Below are 16552 nucleotides of genomic sequence, written 5' to 3'. Positions count from 1 at the left end.
TGAAGAATGTAGAAAAGCAGACAATTCTGGGGGAACCTTTAACTACCATTTTAATATTTTCTACTACGGTAATCAATGATTTCCCAACTGTCAGTTGCTTACATTCTTCCAAATATATTTGTGTTCAGCCAAACAAAGAAACGTATACAGGTTTGGAACAACTGGGTTATTCATAACAAATATATGAATGCATTTAAGTTTATAAAAAATTTTTTTAGTTTATCCAGAGAAAATGTTGGATTATGCAACAGACATTATAGAACTCAGTGCCTTCGGTTTATAAACAACCCGTTTGTTATATTGGCCTTTTCATGCTATAGCTAATATGCCAATGGGTTTAAATTGTTAACAAAATATGTAAATATAAAAATATTGGTGGTGCAAATTTAAGTTTTCCATAACCTACAACAAGGACTTGTTTTAACAATACAAATTTAGAGACAGCATCCATCGTTCATTTAAACTCATTTATGTAACATTCTGATATTTGAAAGGGCTTTGTCTAACAATATAAATACATACATCATATTTGCAAATATAAATATACATGTATGACAAAGACGCATATTAAGAACATGTTTCATGTTTATTAAACCAAATCCTTATTTGACACATATTCTTTGAACTTCAGAAATGTACAGTTTTATCCTCAGTTTCCCAGTAGTCTTAGTCAAACAAGTTTGCATTTTCTTGATCTTTTTAAAGAGTTGATTTAGAAAAAAAAGAAACAAATTGTACAAAACTACATAAAGTATTCCCTGTGTGAAGAAACTGAAGATAAAGATCAATCGGGCCAGAACTATCCCACCAGAACATTTAAAAACACACCAGAAAAATCAGCAAAAGTAGCAAAGCCGTCATTTCACCACCTTCAGCATTGGGTACAAGTATGTGCCATGAAGGGTTTTGGGGTAACAAACTGTATAAATGATGAACAGTGAGAATATGTCATAAAAATGTGCTCGCCTTGACATTTCGCTTTACATCAGTGACTGCTGACTTATCATTCGCACATAACATTACTCATGTCATGTTTAAATCATGCAGTAAATATAATCCTCAAACATGTTGCAATCCACAACCATCATCTCTACTTCATACTTGTACTAGTGTGCTCTCGTAAAAAACTAATTTACACAAGCTGGGCTAAAACAAAATCTAACTGAAATTGCACCTTTAACCAAAACAAACACTGAAGAGATCTACAAATGGGGCAAACAAAACAAAAACATACAGACTGATGGACTAGCGAACGACCAGGTTCTTCCGATCTCTGCTGAATTGGACATCCAGTTCGTAAAACTAGTAGGTCACAGATGTGGTGACATAGTGGATTTAAACGACTCGCCGTACTTCAAAGAATCTCTTCAGGTAGTAAATCTGTCCAAGGGTCATGGCCACCAGCACCAGAGCTTCAAAGAAGGACCAAAGCACAACTCGGCTGTTTGTATTGTCATTGACTGAAGGAAGAAGACAAAGTTAGACCGTTAATTAAGTATTTTAAGTTAGACCTTAAAATACATCAGAGGATATTTGTACAAGTTTGCAGCTTCTAAAAATCATTCCCTGTGTCTCCGTTGCAACACATTCTTTTTAAAGCGTATCCAGTTCCACATTACCGAAGTAAAACGGTATGTGACTAACATGGCTTATTGAATACATATTTCCTGAATACAAAAATATCAATTACAATCTAAGCATTCTCAAAATTACAGTAACACCAACATAACGTGAATGTAGAATTATCTATAAAAGCTGCTTGGAGTGGATTTCTTACTTGCGCGGTGTATTCTCTCTCGGACCTCCATATATTCCTGCTCATGTTTGACCGCCGTCATGGCGACTGCCAGCTCGTTGATCATCTCCTCCAACTTATTCTGATGAGCTGGGAATAAACACAGATTCACGCATGAGGTTTGTAGCAATTACAACAATTCTGTTTATGCAACATGCACATCACACCAAGACGATTCTTAACATCAGCAATATACAACAAACCTGCAAATCATGTATCTGTTGACAACCAACTGTGAACACATCAAATCTACATGCAGGAATTTAGATACCAAAAACCAACTTGACAAATTGATCTGATAACACACTTCTCAAGACCATTCATTTACACCTTTAAAATAACACCAACACCTGTTTGCATGATTATTCTGCATCCATTCATTTGTAACTCCACCCACATGCCACTGGCAGCACATTAGTAAGTGAAATACGCTTTGAGAGAATCGGTTACACTGTGTCTATACACACAAGTGCAAATCAAACATTAGTGTTTAAGACTAATGCTCTTCAGATGCTAAAAGAGTTTTTGTTTTCTCTGCCTACCATCCCAGCTGTCACCACCACCTGTGTTAGAGAGGGGAAAAAGCCACGAATCACGATAAAGGCAAAAAACATCAGAACCACAGTGCCAGATCACTGTAAAACGACTGCTTTGTCTGTATTTTCCATTTAAGCATATGTGTAGAATACTGATGAATCAAACTAATGAATTTACCAGATGTTTCTACAACTCGTTTAAAGGCAACATAAAACATAGTTTGCTACACATATTACTTCCATAATGTGATGCATTTCTAAATAGCATATTCAAAAAGAAAAAGAAATGTGGGACAAGATGTGATTTTAGTAGTGTGGATTTCACTGAAATGTCAGAAGTGAGCGTTCCATACCAGAACAGAGCCAGGCAGGTGGAGCGGTTGGAAAATAAGAGGGAATGATGTCAATAGCAAAAAATGTTTCATGATCAGAGCAAGTTATTACATTTCTATAAAACCTGCACTGATTAACTATGCAGAAAAATTCGATTGAAAGTACAAAAGTGTGAAAGTACAATTCGATTTCATGTTGAATTTTAAAAAGTGTCTGTTCAGTGCTCTGTGCCATATGGAACAGCTTTCTTAGAAGCCTCTGCATCAGTTTATTTGCTCACCCTCTGTTTCCATGTCTTGTCCTTTGGGTGCCTCGCCGATATCGATGGTGAACATCACAATTTTAGGTGTCATCGTGGACATCTTGTTGCTGAAGCAGAACTTGTAGGTTCCGTCCATATGGGCGGCCACAGAGTACTTTCCACTGGACTCCCGATCTCCTTTATAAATCTGCTTTCCATCTGGTCCTGTTATCTGTTATTATAACATTATAACATCTCATCATTAACAGATAAATTATGGGTGAGCAAGAATTCAAGAACAAAGGATTTTTAGAAAGTTACTCTCATCCCATGGTAATACCAAATGAAATTAACTATATTTCCTTAATCTGTAAATATTTTAAGGACAGTTTAACACCTATTGCACAAAATATACAACAGTTATCACCTAGAATCACTTCCACAATGAACAAGCATCTGATGTAATGGTGGTGAAGATGAAAACTAAACCGAGCCACAATAATATCTACTTAATGAATGAATAGTAGTCATAAAGACTATATTACATTATTTAACACTTACATATAAAGGCAAAGTACAAAAAAATCATCCAGAATCACAGTTACTGTGACAGCTGTTTCTGGTTTGACCAACCATCTGCTGTGAGCAAAACGTAGATAGAAACAACCAAAACACAACTAATTCTACTTCTCTTAACACTACTTTAATGGCTATACTATTGTATGTGTCATTGATCTACTGTAATGTAGACTTTTATAATCCCCCTCAGACGAATAACCACTTCCGGCTTGATCACTGTCTCAAGTGACCAAGACAGACACTCCTGCAAATGACCCCAAAGCGTGTTTAAGGCCCATCAAGTATTGTAAGGAGCTAAACTAATATTTTTATGTATTTTTAGTGGTCACCTCCACGTCGATATCCAGGAAGCCTCCCTCCGCGACCTCAAACATCAGGCCCATCTTAGTGCCCGAGTTCACGCGCTCATAGAAACACTCATCCGCGTGCGCATCGATGCTCACAAAATAACCGGACGCGGTGTACGACAACGCGCAGAGCAGCACGACGAGCTCCGAGAACGTAAACATGTCTGATGTGGTTTATTATTATAGAAAATAACCCATAAAAGAGAGTTTATGCCGCGCAGGGGCGATTCATGAGCAGATAAAGGCGGAGACTGACGAGCTCGAGCTGCTTCGCTGACGGTGCCACGTCAAGCTTCCAACTGGTCGCCTGATAGGACAAAAAGGGTACGTGCCGCGAAATGAGATTGCGAAAAAAAGACAGATGACAGGACACGTCAAACAGTGTCAGGAAAGTTCAAAACTGCATTTACATCATTATTACATACAAATAAAAAATATCCTGAACAAACCGAAGATTCGTGTACCATCATATGTACATGGTTCTTTAATTTATTATGGTAAATGTGACTGTCACATGATTTCCCGGTCTATGGTTTAAATAAAACTAAGAAATATTTTAATACCATGAATTTTGTAATGTTTTCTGTATATAATGTTATTCATATATGCTTTTTTGTTATTTCTATAACGTTTCTGCTTCATTCTAATGTATACTGTGCAAAAATGTATTTTTGTAAAGCCGGTTAGCAACAATGCAAAATTGTGAAAAACGCTTGAGAAATAATTTTTCATTGAATTAAAATGTGTGATATATATTTTTAGTGAACTTTAATAACATCAAAATAAATTTTGATGACAGAAAATGTTGTGCCGGTTTTTGCACCGCTAGAGGGCGCGTCAGTTCGGAGCGTTATGACGTGTATCACAGGTTTGGTGACGTTTTTCACATCGACTCCAACAAACTCTCCGCCGCCGCGGCCTAGCGTTCACGATCCGTCGTTGCCGTGATTTTATTTCCTCATGTCCGTCTATCCGAGCCCAAACCGAGCGGGACACACCGCCTTATGAGGGACTGAACGCGGGACAGTTTAATTAAAAGGAGTCTTTAACCTGAAAGCGAGTGAAATTACTGTAAACGGCGCGCGCGAGCGATGACATCCCGGAGGTGAGAATTCAGCAAAACAAACTCCCATTTCTCTTCTGTTGACTTATTTCTCATCGCTGTCTCGCCTCTTATTTTGATGATAACTCTGATAAATGTATTTTGAAAGTGTCTAAAGTGTTAAACGTGAGTTAGGTTTAGGTTTAATTATTTCAACCCAACAGGGCGAGATAGAACATGTATGAAATGAGGAATTGCATTTCATGAGCGTGTTATGATAATGATGATAGTTGACAAGTCATGTTGTGTTTTTTTGACCACAACCAGAGATGAGCAAAACAAACATGAAACTCTGTGTGTCCTGATGAAGTCAATTCATACAAATTAAATGCACAAGCTGTCAGACAAAATTTACACCATACATTATACAGTTTTACAGAGTGATTAAACAACAACAAAATCAATAAATGTAAACATCATTTATGCACTTTATGGTTGTCACAGGTTAGATGAACCTGTGTGAACTAAACTTGACTTCATATAACCACAAACCATCACCTTGACACCAGTTTAGGTAAAAGTTGGGTAGTTCCAAGAAAAAGTCTAACGAAAGTTTTTTTGTATATGCTGTTTGTTTTGATTTTCATTTTGACCATATTTTGGGTTTGACTCAGGTGATCAAATTCTTTTCAGGACCCTAACACATACACATCTTGATAGGCAGTATACATTTAATAGGTGGTTTTATGAATGGGTTGAACAATGTAAAGGATGCTAATGACATCTGATAATGGTGAATTTTTCTGTATTGTTTCGAATACATACAGGCATTTCACTGATGTATATATTTTGATTGCGTTGCAATAACTGAATGAATAATGTTGCTTTATGTGTTCTTAAGGAGCAGTAGTGATTTCATAGGGACTGTGTAGTCAATTTTTTTGTTTTTTGTGTCATGTTAATGTGTGAAATCGCTCTTGCCTCTAAGATGATAGTCTGTGTTTCCATTTACAGGTGGTTTCACCCCAACATCACCGGAGTGGAGGCAGAGAACCTTCTACTTACTCGAGGTGTGGATGGAAGTTTTCTGGCCCGTCCCAGTAAAAGCAACCCAGGAGACTTTACGCTGTCTGTCAGGTAATTGTTGCCAGAATTTAGGATAGAAAAGATTTCTTTAGAGACATGATTATTAGGCATTGCCCTTTATATTTATGCTTTTGAAATTGTATACATTCAAAACACTGGATTGATACAATCATCGTCATCCACAACCAAAACGAACAGCTTTATTCACAGCTTTCCAGTCTAGCTGTTTAAATGAAAGTTCTTGTCCCTTTACCAGGCGAAATGGTGCCGTCACGCACATTAAGATCCAGAACACAGGAGACTATTATGACTTGTATGGCGGAGAGAAGTTTGCCACGCTGGCTGAGCTGGTGCAGTACTACATGGAACATCACGGACAGCTGAAAGAGAAAAACGGAGACGTCATTGAGCTCAAATATCCGCTCAACTGTGCCGATCCCACCTCAGAGAGGTGACCGCAGACATTGCTTGCTCTCTTCACGCCAGATGGGGCGATAATTGTGTTTTATCAACGTTTTAATGATGCCTGAATGTCAACACCCTTCCCTGACATAGTTTTTTTTTTCTTGAAGGTGGTTTCATGGTCACCTGTCTGGCCGCGAGGCTGAGAAGCTCCTGACTGAGAAGGGAAAGAACGGAAGTTTTCTGGTCAGGGAGAGTCAGAGTCACCCTGGAGATTTTGTGCTGTCGGTACGAACCGGTGACGACAAGACGGACAGCAGCGATAGCAAACCCAAAGTCACACACGTCATGATCCGCTGCCAGGTGAAGTTCTTTCTGTTAAAATACTGAAATCAACATTTAAAAACAGGAAACTTAAATTGGCATCCTTTGTTTGTCTTTCAAAATCTTTCTCAAAATATCTATTCATTTGTGTCTTATAAGTGGTCTGTTGTTGTTTCCTCAGCATGATTTGAAATTTGATGTTGGTGGTGGAGAGAAATTCGACTCGCTCACAGACCTGGTTGAACACTACAAGAAGAACCCTATGGTCGAAACTCTAGGTACCGTCCTGCAGCTCAAACAGGTGCGTTCTGGATGTTGACTAGAAATGTCATGTTTTGGAATAAAGAAACAGTTCAATAAGATCAATTCTTTCTTGGTTCTTGAATATGTCACGTCCAAGTGTAGATGATGTGTGACATTAAAACATTTGTAAGCCGGCGTTGTGTCTCTTGCAGCCTCTGAACACCACCCGCATTAACGCAGCGGAGATCGAGATTCGGGTACGAGAGCTCAGCAAGCTGGCAGAGGCCACTGATAAGGTCAAGCAGGGCTTCTGGGAGGAGTTTGAGGTGAGAGCCAATCAGCACCCAGCGTAGTTCCACATGAGCCAATAATCAACTCGTATGTTAATGTGATACACCATCAGTATAAAGTCTTCACTTTATTAAGAAATGTTTATTTTTGCGTCCGCAGACACTTCAGCAGCAGGAGTGTAAACTCCTGTATAGTCGCAAGGAAGGTCAGCGGGCTGAGAATAAAAACAAGAACAGATATAAGAACATTCTTCCCTGTGAGTGACCCTCATCTGTACAGCACAAAAACTCAAAGCATACGTGTTAGATCATGTGACTAACATTGTGCATCTGACCTCAGTCGACCACACACGTGTCGTGTTGAACGATGGGGATCCCAACGAGCCCGGATCCGACTACATCAACGCCAACACCATCATGGTAATAACAGTTCACTTCCTTAATGTAATGATGAGAAAAAACGCTTCAGTCCGTTTATTTGTTTGTATGTCGATTGCCCTAATGGAAACATTCTTCAGCAGTTCATATGTTTATACTCCAGGTAGGTGTACATTTTGTTGTCACACATGATTATTAACAAGTTGATGTTATTTAGAAACCGTGATTGTGTTAATATGATTGTGTTTTGACAATAAAATGTCATTTTGCTGTTCCTGCAGCCTGAGATCGAAACCAAATCCAACAATTCCAAGTCGAAGAGGAGCTACATCGCCACGCAGGGCTGCCTGCAGAACACCATCAGTGACTTCTGGAGGATGGTGTTCCAGGAGAACACTCGCGTCATCGTCATGACAACGAAGGAAGTGGAACGAGGAAAGGTGAGGTGTTGGCCATCAAGCCTGAATCGATTTATTTCTACGGCTAGAGTAAATCTCAGATTCTTTTTCTTCCCCCATAGAGTAAGTGTGTAAAGTATTGGCCTGACGTGTCGGCGTTGAAAGAGTACGGAGCCATGCGTCTGCGTAACGTGAAGGAAACAACGGCGCATGATTACACCCTTCGAGAGCTTAAGTTGTCAAAAGTCGGGCAGGTGAGGTACAACCCGAAACTGATATTAGCCACAAACATGAGAGTCTGTCTTCAATGCCTTTGGTCTGATGTCGCAGGGCAACACTGAGCGTACGGTGTGGCAATATCATTTCCGTACCTGGCCAGACCACGGTGTGCCCGGAGACCCCGGCGGCGTGCTGGACTTTCTGGAAGAGGTGAAGATGAAGCAGGAGAACATAACAGGGGCTGGAGCCATTGTGGTGCACTGCAGGTTATGACAATCTTTATTTCTTTTCCCAGCTATCAGTTGGTTGTGAAGGAAGTGGACTTTATTCATACAAGAAGCATCCTCATTGCTTTAATGATAATAAAGTGTGGTTATGTCTAGTTGTAAAATAAACTAAAGGTTGTTGGGTATTCAGAAGAACCCTTTGATATGCCCCGTCCCACCCGCACAAGACTAAATATAAGCAAACAAAACTGCATCGTGCGATTATTGTGCATTGAGTCAGTATGTTTACTGACCTGAACTTTTGTTTCTGCAGTGCTGGGATCGGACGAACAGGAACATTTATTGTGATTGACATCTTAATAGACATCATCAGAGAAAAGGGTAAGTCCTTGTGCTGGTTATTATCAGATCGTGTTTGTTATTACTCTCTTTACAGCATTTTTAACTTGATTTCTGATAATAAGACTAGTGTGTGATCTGCAGGAGTGGACTGTGATATTGACGTGCCCAAGACGATCCAGATGGTGCGATCTCAGCGCTCAGGGATGGTTCAGACAGAGGCGCAGTATCGCTTTATCTATATGGCTGTACAACATTATATTGAAACTCTACAGCGCCGCATAGTGGAGGAGCAGGTGCAGATGCATGCTACATCACGCAACAATATACAAAAATACATATTTACCAGGGGTGTAACGGTATGCGTATTCGTACCGAACTGTCACGAGCCATCACGGGGAAAATTCGAAATGAAGTCATCATTCCTATGCCCTACTCCCTTCAAAGGGCAGAGCCCTTGGAGTTTAGACTTTGGTGTGAACAGGGCATTTACGTGCCATTATGTAGACGTTTGGTATGGACTTGGCAAAGGAAGCGACTTAATTTCCTCATTATCTTCAGCTGGCATGTTCACGTGAGAACGAAGCATTGTGTCCGTCAGCAGATGTCACTGTTTTAATGGCATAACTTAAGCATAAAACCTAACTGTTTGCAAATAAACAATGCATTTTATTTTTTGAAAAGTTTTATATATATTAGTGTTTATATATTATATAGCATATTTTAAAAACTTTTTAAAATATAAAATGTATGTTTATTTGCAAATGCTTAAATTATGCCATTAAAACAGCGACATCTGTTGATGGACACAATGCTTCGTTCTCACGTGAACATGCCAGCTGAAGATAATGAGGAAATTACGTCACTTCCTTTGCCAAGTGCATTCCAAACGTCTACATAATGGGCTCTGCCCTTCGAAGGAGTAGGGCATAGGAATGATGACTATATTTGGAATGTTGCCCGTGATGGTTCGGTACGAACACATGTACCGTATACGAATACACCCCTAATATTTACGGTTGCTTACAATTGATTTTTATTTTGTATTGAGCTGCAAAATAAAAACAAGGCGCTAAATGTGATGTATCATTTTTATGTAAATACAGCAAAACATAAAAGTTTTGTTAGTACTCATGGGGGAGCGTTTGTCTTTCAGAAAAGTAAAATTAAAGGACGTGAGTACACCAACATCAAATACTCTCTGTCTGACCTGACTGGAGGAGATCAGAGCCCGCTGCCCCCCTGCACACCCACCCCAACCTGTGCTGAGTGAGTGCCCTTATCAGTCATCTTCTCTGGAGTGTTGAAATAGAGGACAGAGCTCTGTGCACTTTATGTTTATGATTTATTTTATGAATTTATGATTTATGATTTATGATCAGATTCATCATGAATGTCTAATGGGGACCATTTCGTTCAATAGGATAAGTGATACGGTCACGTGGCAGACGTGTATTTTGACAGCGTTGCATGCTGCTATCTATAGAAAACCCTAAAGCAAAAGCTGTTGTTTAAAGAAATTGAACTATATGATTCAAAGATTTCAGATTTTCCAGGTTTTAGGAGGACAGCTCTGCTCTGTTTGTTAGGTTTTTTGTGCGTTTCTTATATTGTTTCAACTCAAGTGTGTCAGAAATACACAAACACAAATTCATAGAATTCATCTCTTATGCCAGACTTGACTTTGAGCATGCGAAATTCATTCGGACGGTGCTACGAAAATGGAGCGATTCCTCCATTTTTTACATTTCCTGTACCGAGAGGTCAAGCTGCGACGTTTTGATCTTCTATTGGTCTCACGCGACGCGAATTCACAGGTCAGAGTTCACCAAACTTGAAGCTTGCTACGCAGCGGAATGCGAAATATCTTTGCGTTTCTGGTCTGACGCATGACGCATTGGAAGTCAATGGAACAAAAAGTCAAGTGCGACCGGGGCTTTGTTAAGGAAACAAGTATCTATGAAAAATCTTGTGTTTTCTTTCCTATTAAGCGACAGAAAAACATACATGACATATAATATGATTCATACATGCCTGTGAGCTCATTGTTCTGTTTCTTCATGTTGCTTTTGTTTGTGTCGTGTCATAAAGCATGAGGGATGACAGCTCGCGGGTCTATGAGAATGTGGGTCTAATGCAACAGCAGAAGAGTCACAGATGAGGTCTAATCTCCAGCGTTGTTCAGAACACAGGTGGGACCCTCCCTCTCTTCCCCTCAACACCTGATTTGACAACATGACAAAGATAAGAGCATTTGCAGTTAATTTATAATGAAAATTCATTTATATTACGGTAATGACCAGCTTTTTGTTTTTCATACATTTTTGAAGTCATAGTTGTACAGTCAGTAATGACTTTTCTTTTTTTGACAGGAAGTGATTTTGTTGTGCCAGACGCTCCTGAAGGCCTGAGATGTGACCAAGACTATACAGAGAGACACCATAAAAAGACAAAAAAGCTGAAAAAACGGTCCACACAAGCTCAGAGACATGGATGGAGTGAATTTAATTTCTTCCTCCAGCTACGTAGCCTTTTTACCCCACACTAAAAAAACACTGTGACCATTTTAAAGCCTTATACTGAATAAACCCACAACAAGTCCTGCAAAATCATGTTCTGTTGGGTGTGGAGTTCTCTCAGATGATTCAGGCTACATTTAGCACGTGTGGAAAAACGTTTTTCTCTCGTTCACCTCTAAAGTCGTCCGTTTGTTTCCTTCTCATCTAACTGTTAAAATTAAAGCTCTTTCTGAAAAGCATTACCTGTGATATTCTAGCAGAAATAAGTCTACGTTTATTTGAAATCATCATGTCAGCTTTTACTTATAATAATAAAATAATCAGGAACAAAACAGAAAGGATTCCCAGAAGAGAATAAGGTGCTTCTTTAACATTACGTTTGTTGTTTGCCATACAAAAATGTCCAGTTTGTTATTTAAGTAAGAGTATTTCTCAGTGCCATCAGACTGAATTCAGACTTCATTTTAGTATCAGCTTCAAGAATTATGTCCCAATTGTCCATTTTCACGTCTTTTGCCTTCAGTTCAAGCCCAGCGTCTTTAAGACTTTTAAGACTCCAAACACCAGGAGAACTTCAGCCCAGACGGGTCAGAACATCTTTGCCTTTTCATCCCATTTCAACAGATGTCCTGATTCCCAGTGCTGGGGTCAAGGACCTTTTCATGGGATGAAACATTTGCATCTTTGGCTTGTGTTTCACAATCTGTTATACATTTTTTAAAGAGATTTTGCTGTCTTTTTTAAAATAGCGAGTTATTCACGTCAAATCACCACATGAACTTAATTTCCAGATCACTGTTTTAAAAGCGACTGCACATTTGTAACCCTTGTGATGTGTTAGGGGTTTTCAAGTGCTATTATGACCCTCTATGATGGACAAACTTGATTAATGATTGAATTGTTTTGCCCACACTTAATTGCGATGCTGTCTTGTAATTGTCTAAAAATGTTTTCACTTTCCTTGTTTTAACACTTTAATCTTTGCTTACTAAACCAAAATTTTCCATGTTGTTAATTGTCAAGTTGTCAGCAGTATTTGGTCATTCATTTATTTAAAATTGTCTTGGCAAGTGCTTTTGAAAGTTAATGCATCTTCTTGTCATTTCAAATGTAACCTGTCAGCATTTTGTCTTCTCTGGTACTTTACCCACGGCCTTCACGAAAAGTGTCTTTGTTCATGTTATTATATGGCCTTGATTTTCTTGCTTTATTCACCCTGATCATTGGCCTCCTAAACTGTGTGAAATTATGCTAAGTCTGTGCTCTTTGAGTTTGTTTCTCACAGACGGTGAGCACAGCCCATTAGCCCGGGGGATGTATCAAGTGTAGTGTGTTTATTGTCCTGAGGCGTGTGAGTGTGTTTGTATCTTGAGAACACTGCTGTTCGCTCTTTGAAGTCTGATGTTTTGTTTCAGCCATGCTTTTCTTTCTTTCCATGGAGCAACGCTTTGTCACAACGATGTAAACATTTTCACACGTCTACGTGTGTCAGTGACCAACATCTTTTTTCTTTCTTTGAAGACATACGCAGCCCCAGTCCTCTTCACTAAACATAGAATACGGTCCAAAACAACTAATGTGAATTTTTGTCATCGTGAAGAGAACGGGATGGTTGTTGAACTCAATGCAAACAAACTATATTTTTTAAACTTGTATATTGTACATGAATATCTTGTAGAGAAGAATGTACTTACTAAACATATGTAATTGCCATAAAGATATACTGTATGTTTAACCCAGCGTCTCTTCTTGTGCCAGACGGTGAGCCTTACACAAGCTAATAGGGTTGATCGTGTTGTTGGGCTATCAATGCATTAACCAACATGAACTCCTTCATTACAATAAACAAGAAGCTCACAACTTCATCATTGTGTGATTTTGATCCTCATTATGTTCAAAAGTCGTATACTGTATCGTGTTCTGTGGCCTGTATCACGAAGCGAGGTGAACAAACACTGAGTTGCAGAGGATGTTTTGAGTTGACAAAACCAGACAAACCCAACCTGGTTTAGATCAGGTTTAGCTGTAGCACAACGCTTGGTATAAACGTTCTCTGTCGACTCCGGATTGATCCAGAGTTTGTGAGGCGTGTGCACCTGAAAGTGTGACGCGTGCGGCAAACAGCCAATCACACGGAACATGGAAAGCATCATCAGTTTGATTGTCTTCTCGCGAGTATCAGCGCAATTCACTTTTCTGTTAAAGATGAAGAGATCATTATGAAAAAATGTCTTCAATTGAAACACATTTACAAGGCAGGAATAAACACGGCTGCAGCGAAAGTTTGAGAAGGCAGCTACTGACTATATCAATACAGAATCAACTGAATTTAAATTATTCATATAGGTTTACCATAAGATCAAAACATAACATGTATGCTTCATTACTTTAAAATGCTTTATATACTGTATTTGTAGTAAGTTTGTTTTTATACGAATATAATTCATTTAAATGCTATGTTTAATATCAATTCATTAATATGAATTATCAACTCATATCAAAATATGAATATGTTTTGAATTATATTAAATAAATGTAAATATACAATACAAATAAACTTGGCAGCAAAAGATTTTCTCAGAGCTGATTGGTCCAGTTTTGGTCTCTAACCCAGAATAAAACCTGCTCCGGAGCAGGTTAGCCGTGTAGCCTGAGTTACGAAAACTCAGAGTATGCTCAAACTAAACCTGAACTTACCTGGGTAAAAAACGAAACCGGCTTCGTGAAACAGACCACCAGTCTTAAAGGGATAGTTTACCTAAAAATAACGCAGTTTGTCATTTCCCTCATGTCTTTTAAAACTCTTTCTTTTGACGAACACAAAAGAAGATATTTTGAGAAATGTCTCAGTGGTTTTGTGTTCATACAATGGAAGTCAGTGGGCTTCAATGTAGTTTGGTTACCAACGTTCTTCAAAATATCTTCTTTTGTGTTCTGCAGAGGAAAGAACATCATAAAAGTGTAAAATGTCTTGAGGATGAGTAAATGAAATAGTTTTCTTTTCCTTCAATGGATAGAGGATCAATGGTTGGCAATGCAGCTCTTTTGAACGTTTATTGTGCTCCCTCCTAAGACCTCAGTTGAGACTTCATATTTTTCTGAAGATCTTTCAGAGATGAGCTTTGTAATCCTGAAAGTATCTGAACGTTGGCCACCTTCTGATGTTGATCAGGTCGTTCAAAAGCAGTGGAGTGAAACTAATACATTTTGTTTTATTGGATTCTATTTGCATGTTGTGGAGCTGGCTAAGCGGAATGGAAATTTGAGGAGTATATTGAGAGGGAGCCAGCTGCAGGGCCGCGTGCCAAACTTTCAGTATTTCACAGAGGATTTTTCTGTGAGCCCACAGGGATTTAGCAAGGAATAGGTCACTCAAAAATTCTTTCATTATTTATTCACCCTCGTGACATTTCAAACCTGTATGACTTTCTTCTATTTTGAAGAATGTTGATATTACCAAAAAACACTGAGCCCCATTGACTTTCATTGTATGAACACAAAACCTTTTTGTCAAAATATCTTCTTTTGTGTTTCACATACAGGTTTAGAAAGACATAAGGGTGCATAAATGATGACAGAATTTTTGTTTGTGAGTCAAATATCTCTTGAAGTCTCTCAGATGTTTCCCCTTAAATACTTTAAACCTTTAAAGTGTTAGATGATGTTACTACAGTTTTTCAAACGGTGCTCAGATTTGCAATCAAAAGGTGAGACATCTATATAACCTTTTCTATATGTCAAAAATGATTGTTTGATTGTTAGATTGTCTGGTTTTATTCTAAATTCAATTAAACAAACAGAACGCTATGAAGTCTATCATGTTAAAGGAGCAACATCTGATCACAAAAGAAATGTAACAAGCAGAAACAAAAGTAATGTTGAGTTGTACACAATCATTTCAGATTATTCCAAACTATGAGATACAAATTTGAGTGTTTAGTGGATTATTACAAAAATGTTACCTGCTCTGTTGTCAGATTACAGCAAAACTTAACTCGCTGTTCAACCTTAAAAAGGTTTGACCTTGCTTCTCGTAATAAATGGATGTTTCGATATTTTTAGATATGTTGTGGTGCTTGAGAATAATGAGCTGTTGTTGAGATCACACTGTCTTTGATTCAAGAGCTTTAATAACGCTTGATTATGGTCGTGTTTGGAGAAATCCTTTAATGCAGCGCACATGAAATGTCATGAGAGCAAAGACCCAAGAAAACTGAGAGGTAGTCGACTGCCGTCTTCATTTAAACTGAAAGATTTATATTTCGTGATGAAGAACAAGTCTGAATATGTCTGTCTCTTTGTTTTTATTCTGATTTGACGCTAATGTTAACTGGGATCATGTCTGTCTTTTTCTGTCTCTTTGTGTGGGTTTTAATTCTGATTTGAAGCCGATGTTAACTGGGATCATGTCTCTCCGAGCTTTCGGCCCACATGGAGTCTGTTTGTCATTCCAGTCACTCTTGTCTCTAAGTGGCCCTCGGCTGATTTCATCTGACCTCTGGATCGCAGGATCTCTGACCTGAGACCAGTGTCTGAACACATGCCGCCCCAAAAAGTATTACAGACCGACCGCCATGTTGAGAGGAAACCAAATCACACTGTGCAACATCATCCAGTTACACACCCATGATCATGTTTCATAAAATGTTTAGCAAAAATGTCTTTTTTAGGTTAGTGCGAGCAAAACAAGGCCATCATGAATTTGTTTAAAACGTTAGGTGTTTGCTATTAAACACCCATATAACATGCTGGGTAGTTTGAACTCATTTGTGTGTCAAATACAAACATTTTCTGGGTTAACTTATTTTTTGTGTTGTTAGTATTGGACTTATTTGTAGTATTATTTCATTTAGTCAATATTGTTGTTTCATTTTAATTTCTTTTTACAGTTTTGGTACCAATAGGTGGTATTTATGGCACTTTGTAAATGGTTATCACGGTAAACATGGTAAGAGGTATTCACTACAAAAGGAATCACAAGGGGGCAGTAGAGTCTCATCATGACACACGATCACCTAAGGGCTGCAATTTTGCTCACTATTTCTAATTATGACAAATTTGACCATAATTGCTGATTTTAGTTGCATTGAGGCGAATGTGACCTTTTAATACGGATGAGCCGTGGTGAAGAATAAATAAAGAGACATTTTGTGTGCATGTGAAATATGATTAAAAAAGCCATTCTTACTGTAGATATAAGGCACTGGAGTGAGTCCTCTTCATCATCATCATCATCTCAATCAGGTATGTGCTC

At 38.5% G+C, this 16552-nt stretch overlaps 2 protein-coding genes across 2 annotated transcripts; one reads left to right on the top strand and one right to left on the bottom strand.

Annotated features, from left to right (window-relative positions):
• Nucleotides 1-567: 567 nt before the first annotated feature.
• Nucleotides 568-4121, bottom strand: tmed2 (transmembrane p24 trafficking protein 2). Its single transcript, XM_057321057.1, has 4 exons — nt 3814-4121; nt 2945-3137; nt 1778-1885; nt 568-1460 (listed from the first exon to the last, which is right to left on the bottom strand). Exons 1-4 carry the CDS (start codon nt 3991-3993, stop codon nt 1336-1338), a joined length of 606 nt encoding a protein of 201 aa, XP_057177040.1. The 5' UTR covers nt 3994-4121; the 3' UTR covers nt 568-1335.
• Nucleotides 4122-4711: 590 nt separating this feature from the next.
• ptpn11a (protein tyrosine phosphatase non-receptor type 11a) lies at nt 4712-13163 on the top strand. Its single transcript, XM_057320872.1, has 16 exons — nt 4712-4936; nt 5888-6010; nt 6216-6410; nt 6532-6724; nt 6867-6986; nt 7141-7254; nt 7379-7475; nt 7559-7638; nt 7878-8036; nt 8117-8248; nt 8325-8479; nt 8754-8821; nt 8924-9075; nt 9936-10048; nt 10871-10971; nt 11152-13163. The coding sequence occupies exons 1-15, from the start codon at nt 4923-4925 to the stop codon at nt 10938-10940; spliced, it is 1785 nt and encodes a 594-aa protein (XP_057176855.1). The 5' UTR covers nt 4712-4922; the 3' UTR covers nt 10941-10971; nt 11152-13163.
• Nucleotides 13164-16552: the final 3389 nt, after the last annotated feature.

The sequence above is a fragment of the Triplophysa rosa genome, linkage group LG22 (assembly GCF_024868665.1).
Source record: "Triplophysa rosa linkage group LG22, Trosa_1v2, whole genome shotgun sequence".
Lineage (NCBI taxonomy): Eukaryota > Metazoa > Chordata > Actinopteri > Cypriniformes > Nemacheilidae > Triplophysa > Triplophysa rosa.
The sequence above is the reverse complement of the archived record's forward strand: the minus strand, read 5'-3'. Positions and strand labels throughout refer to the sequence as shown.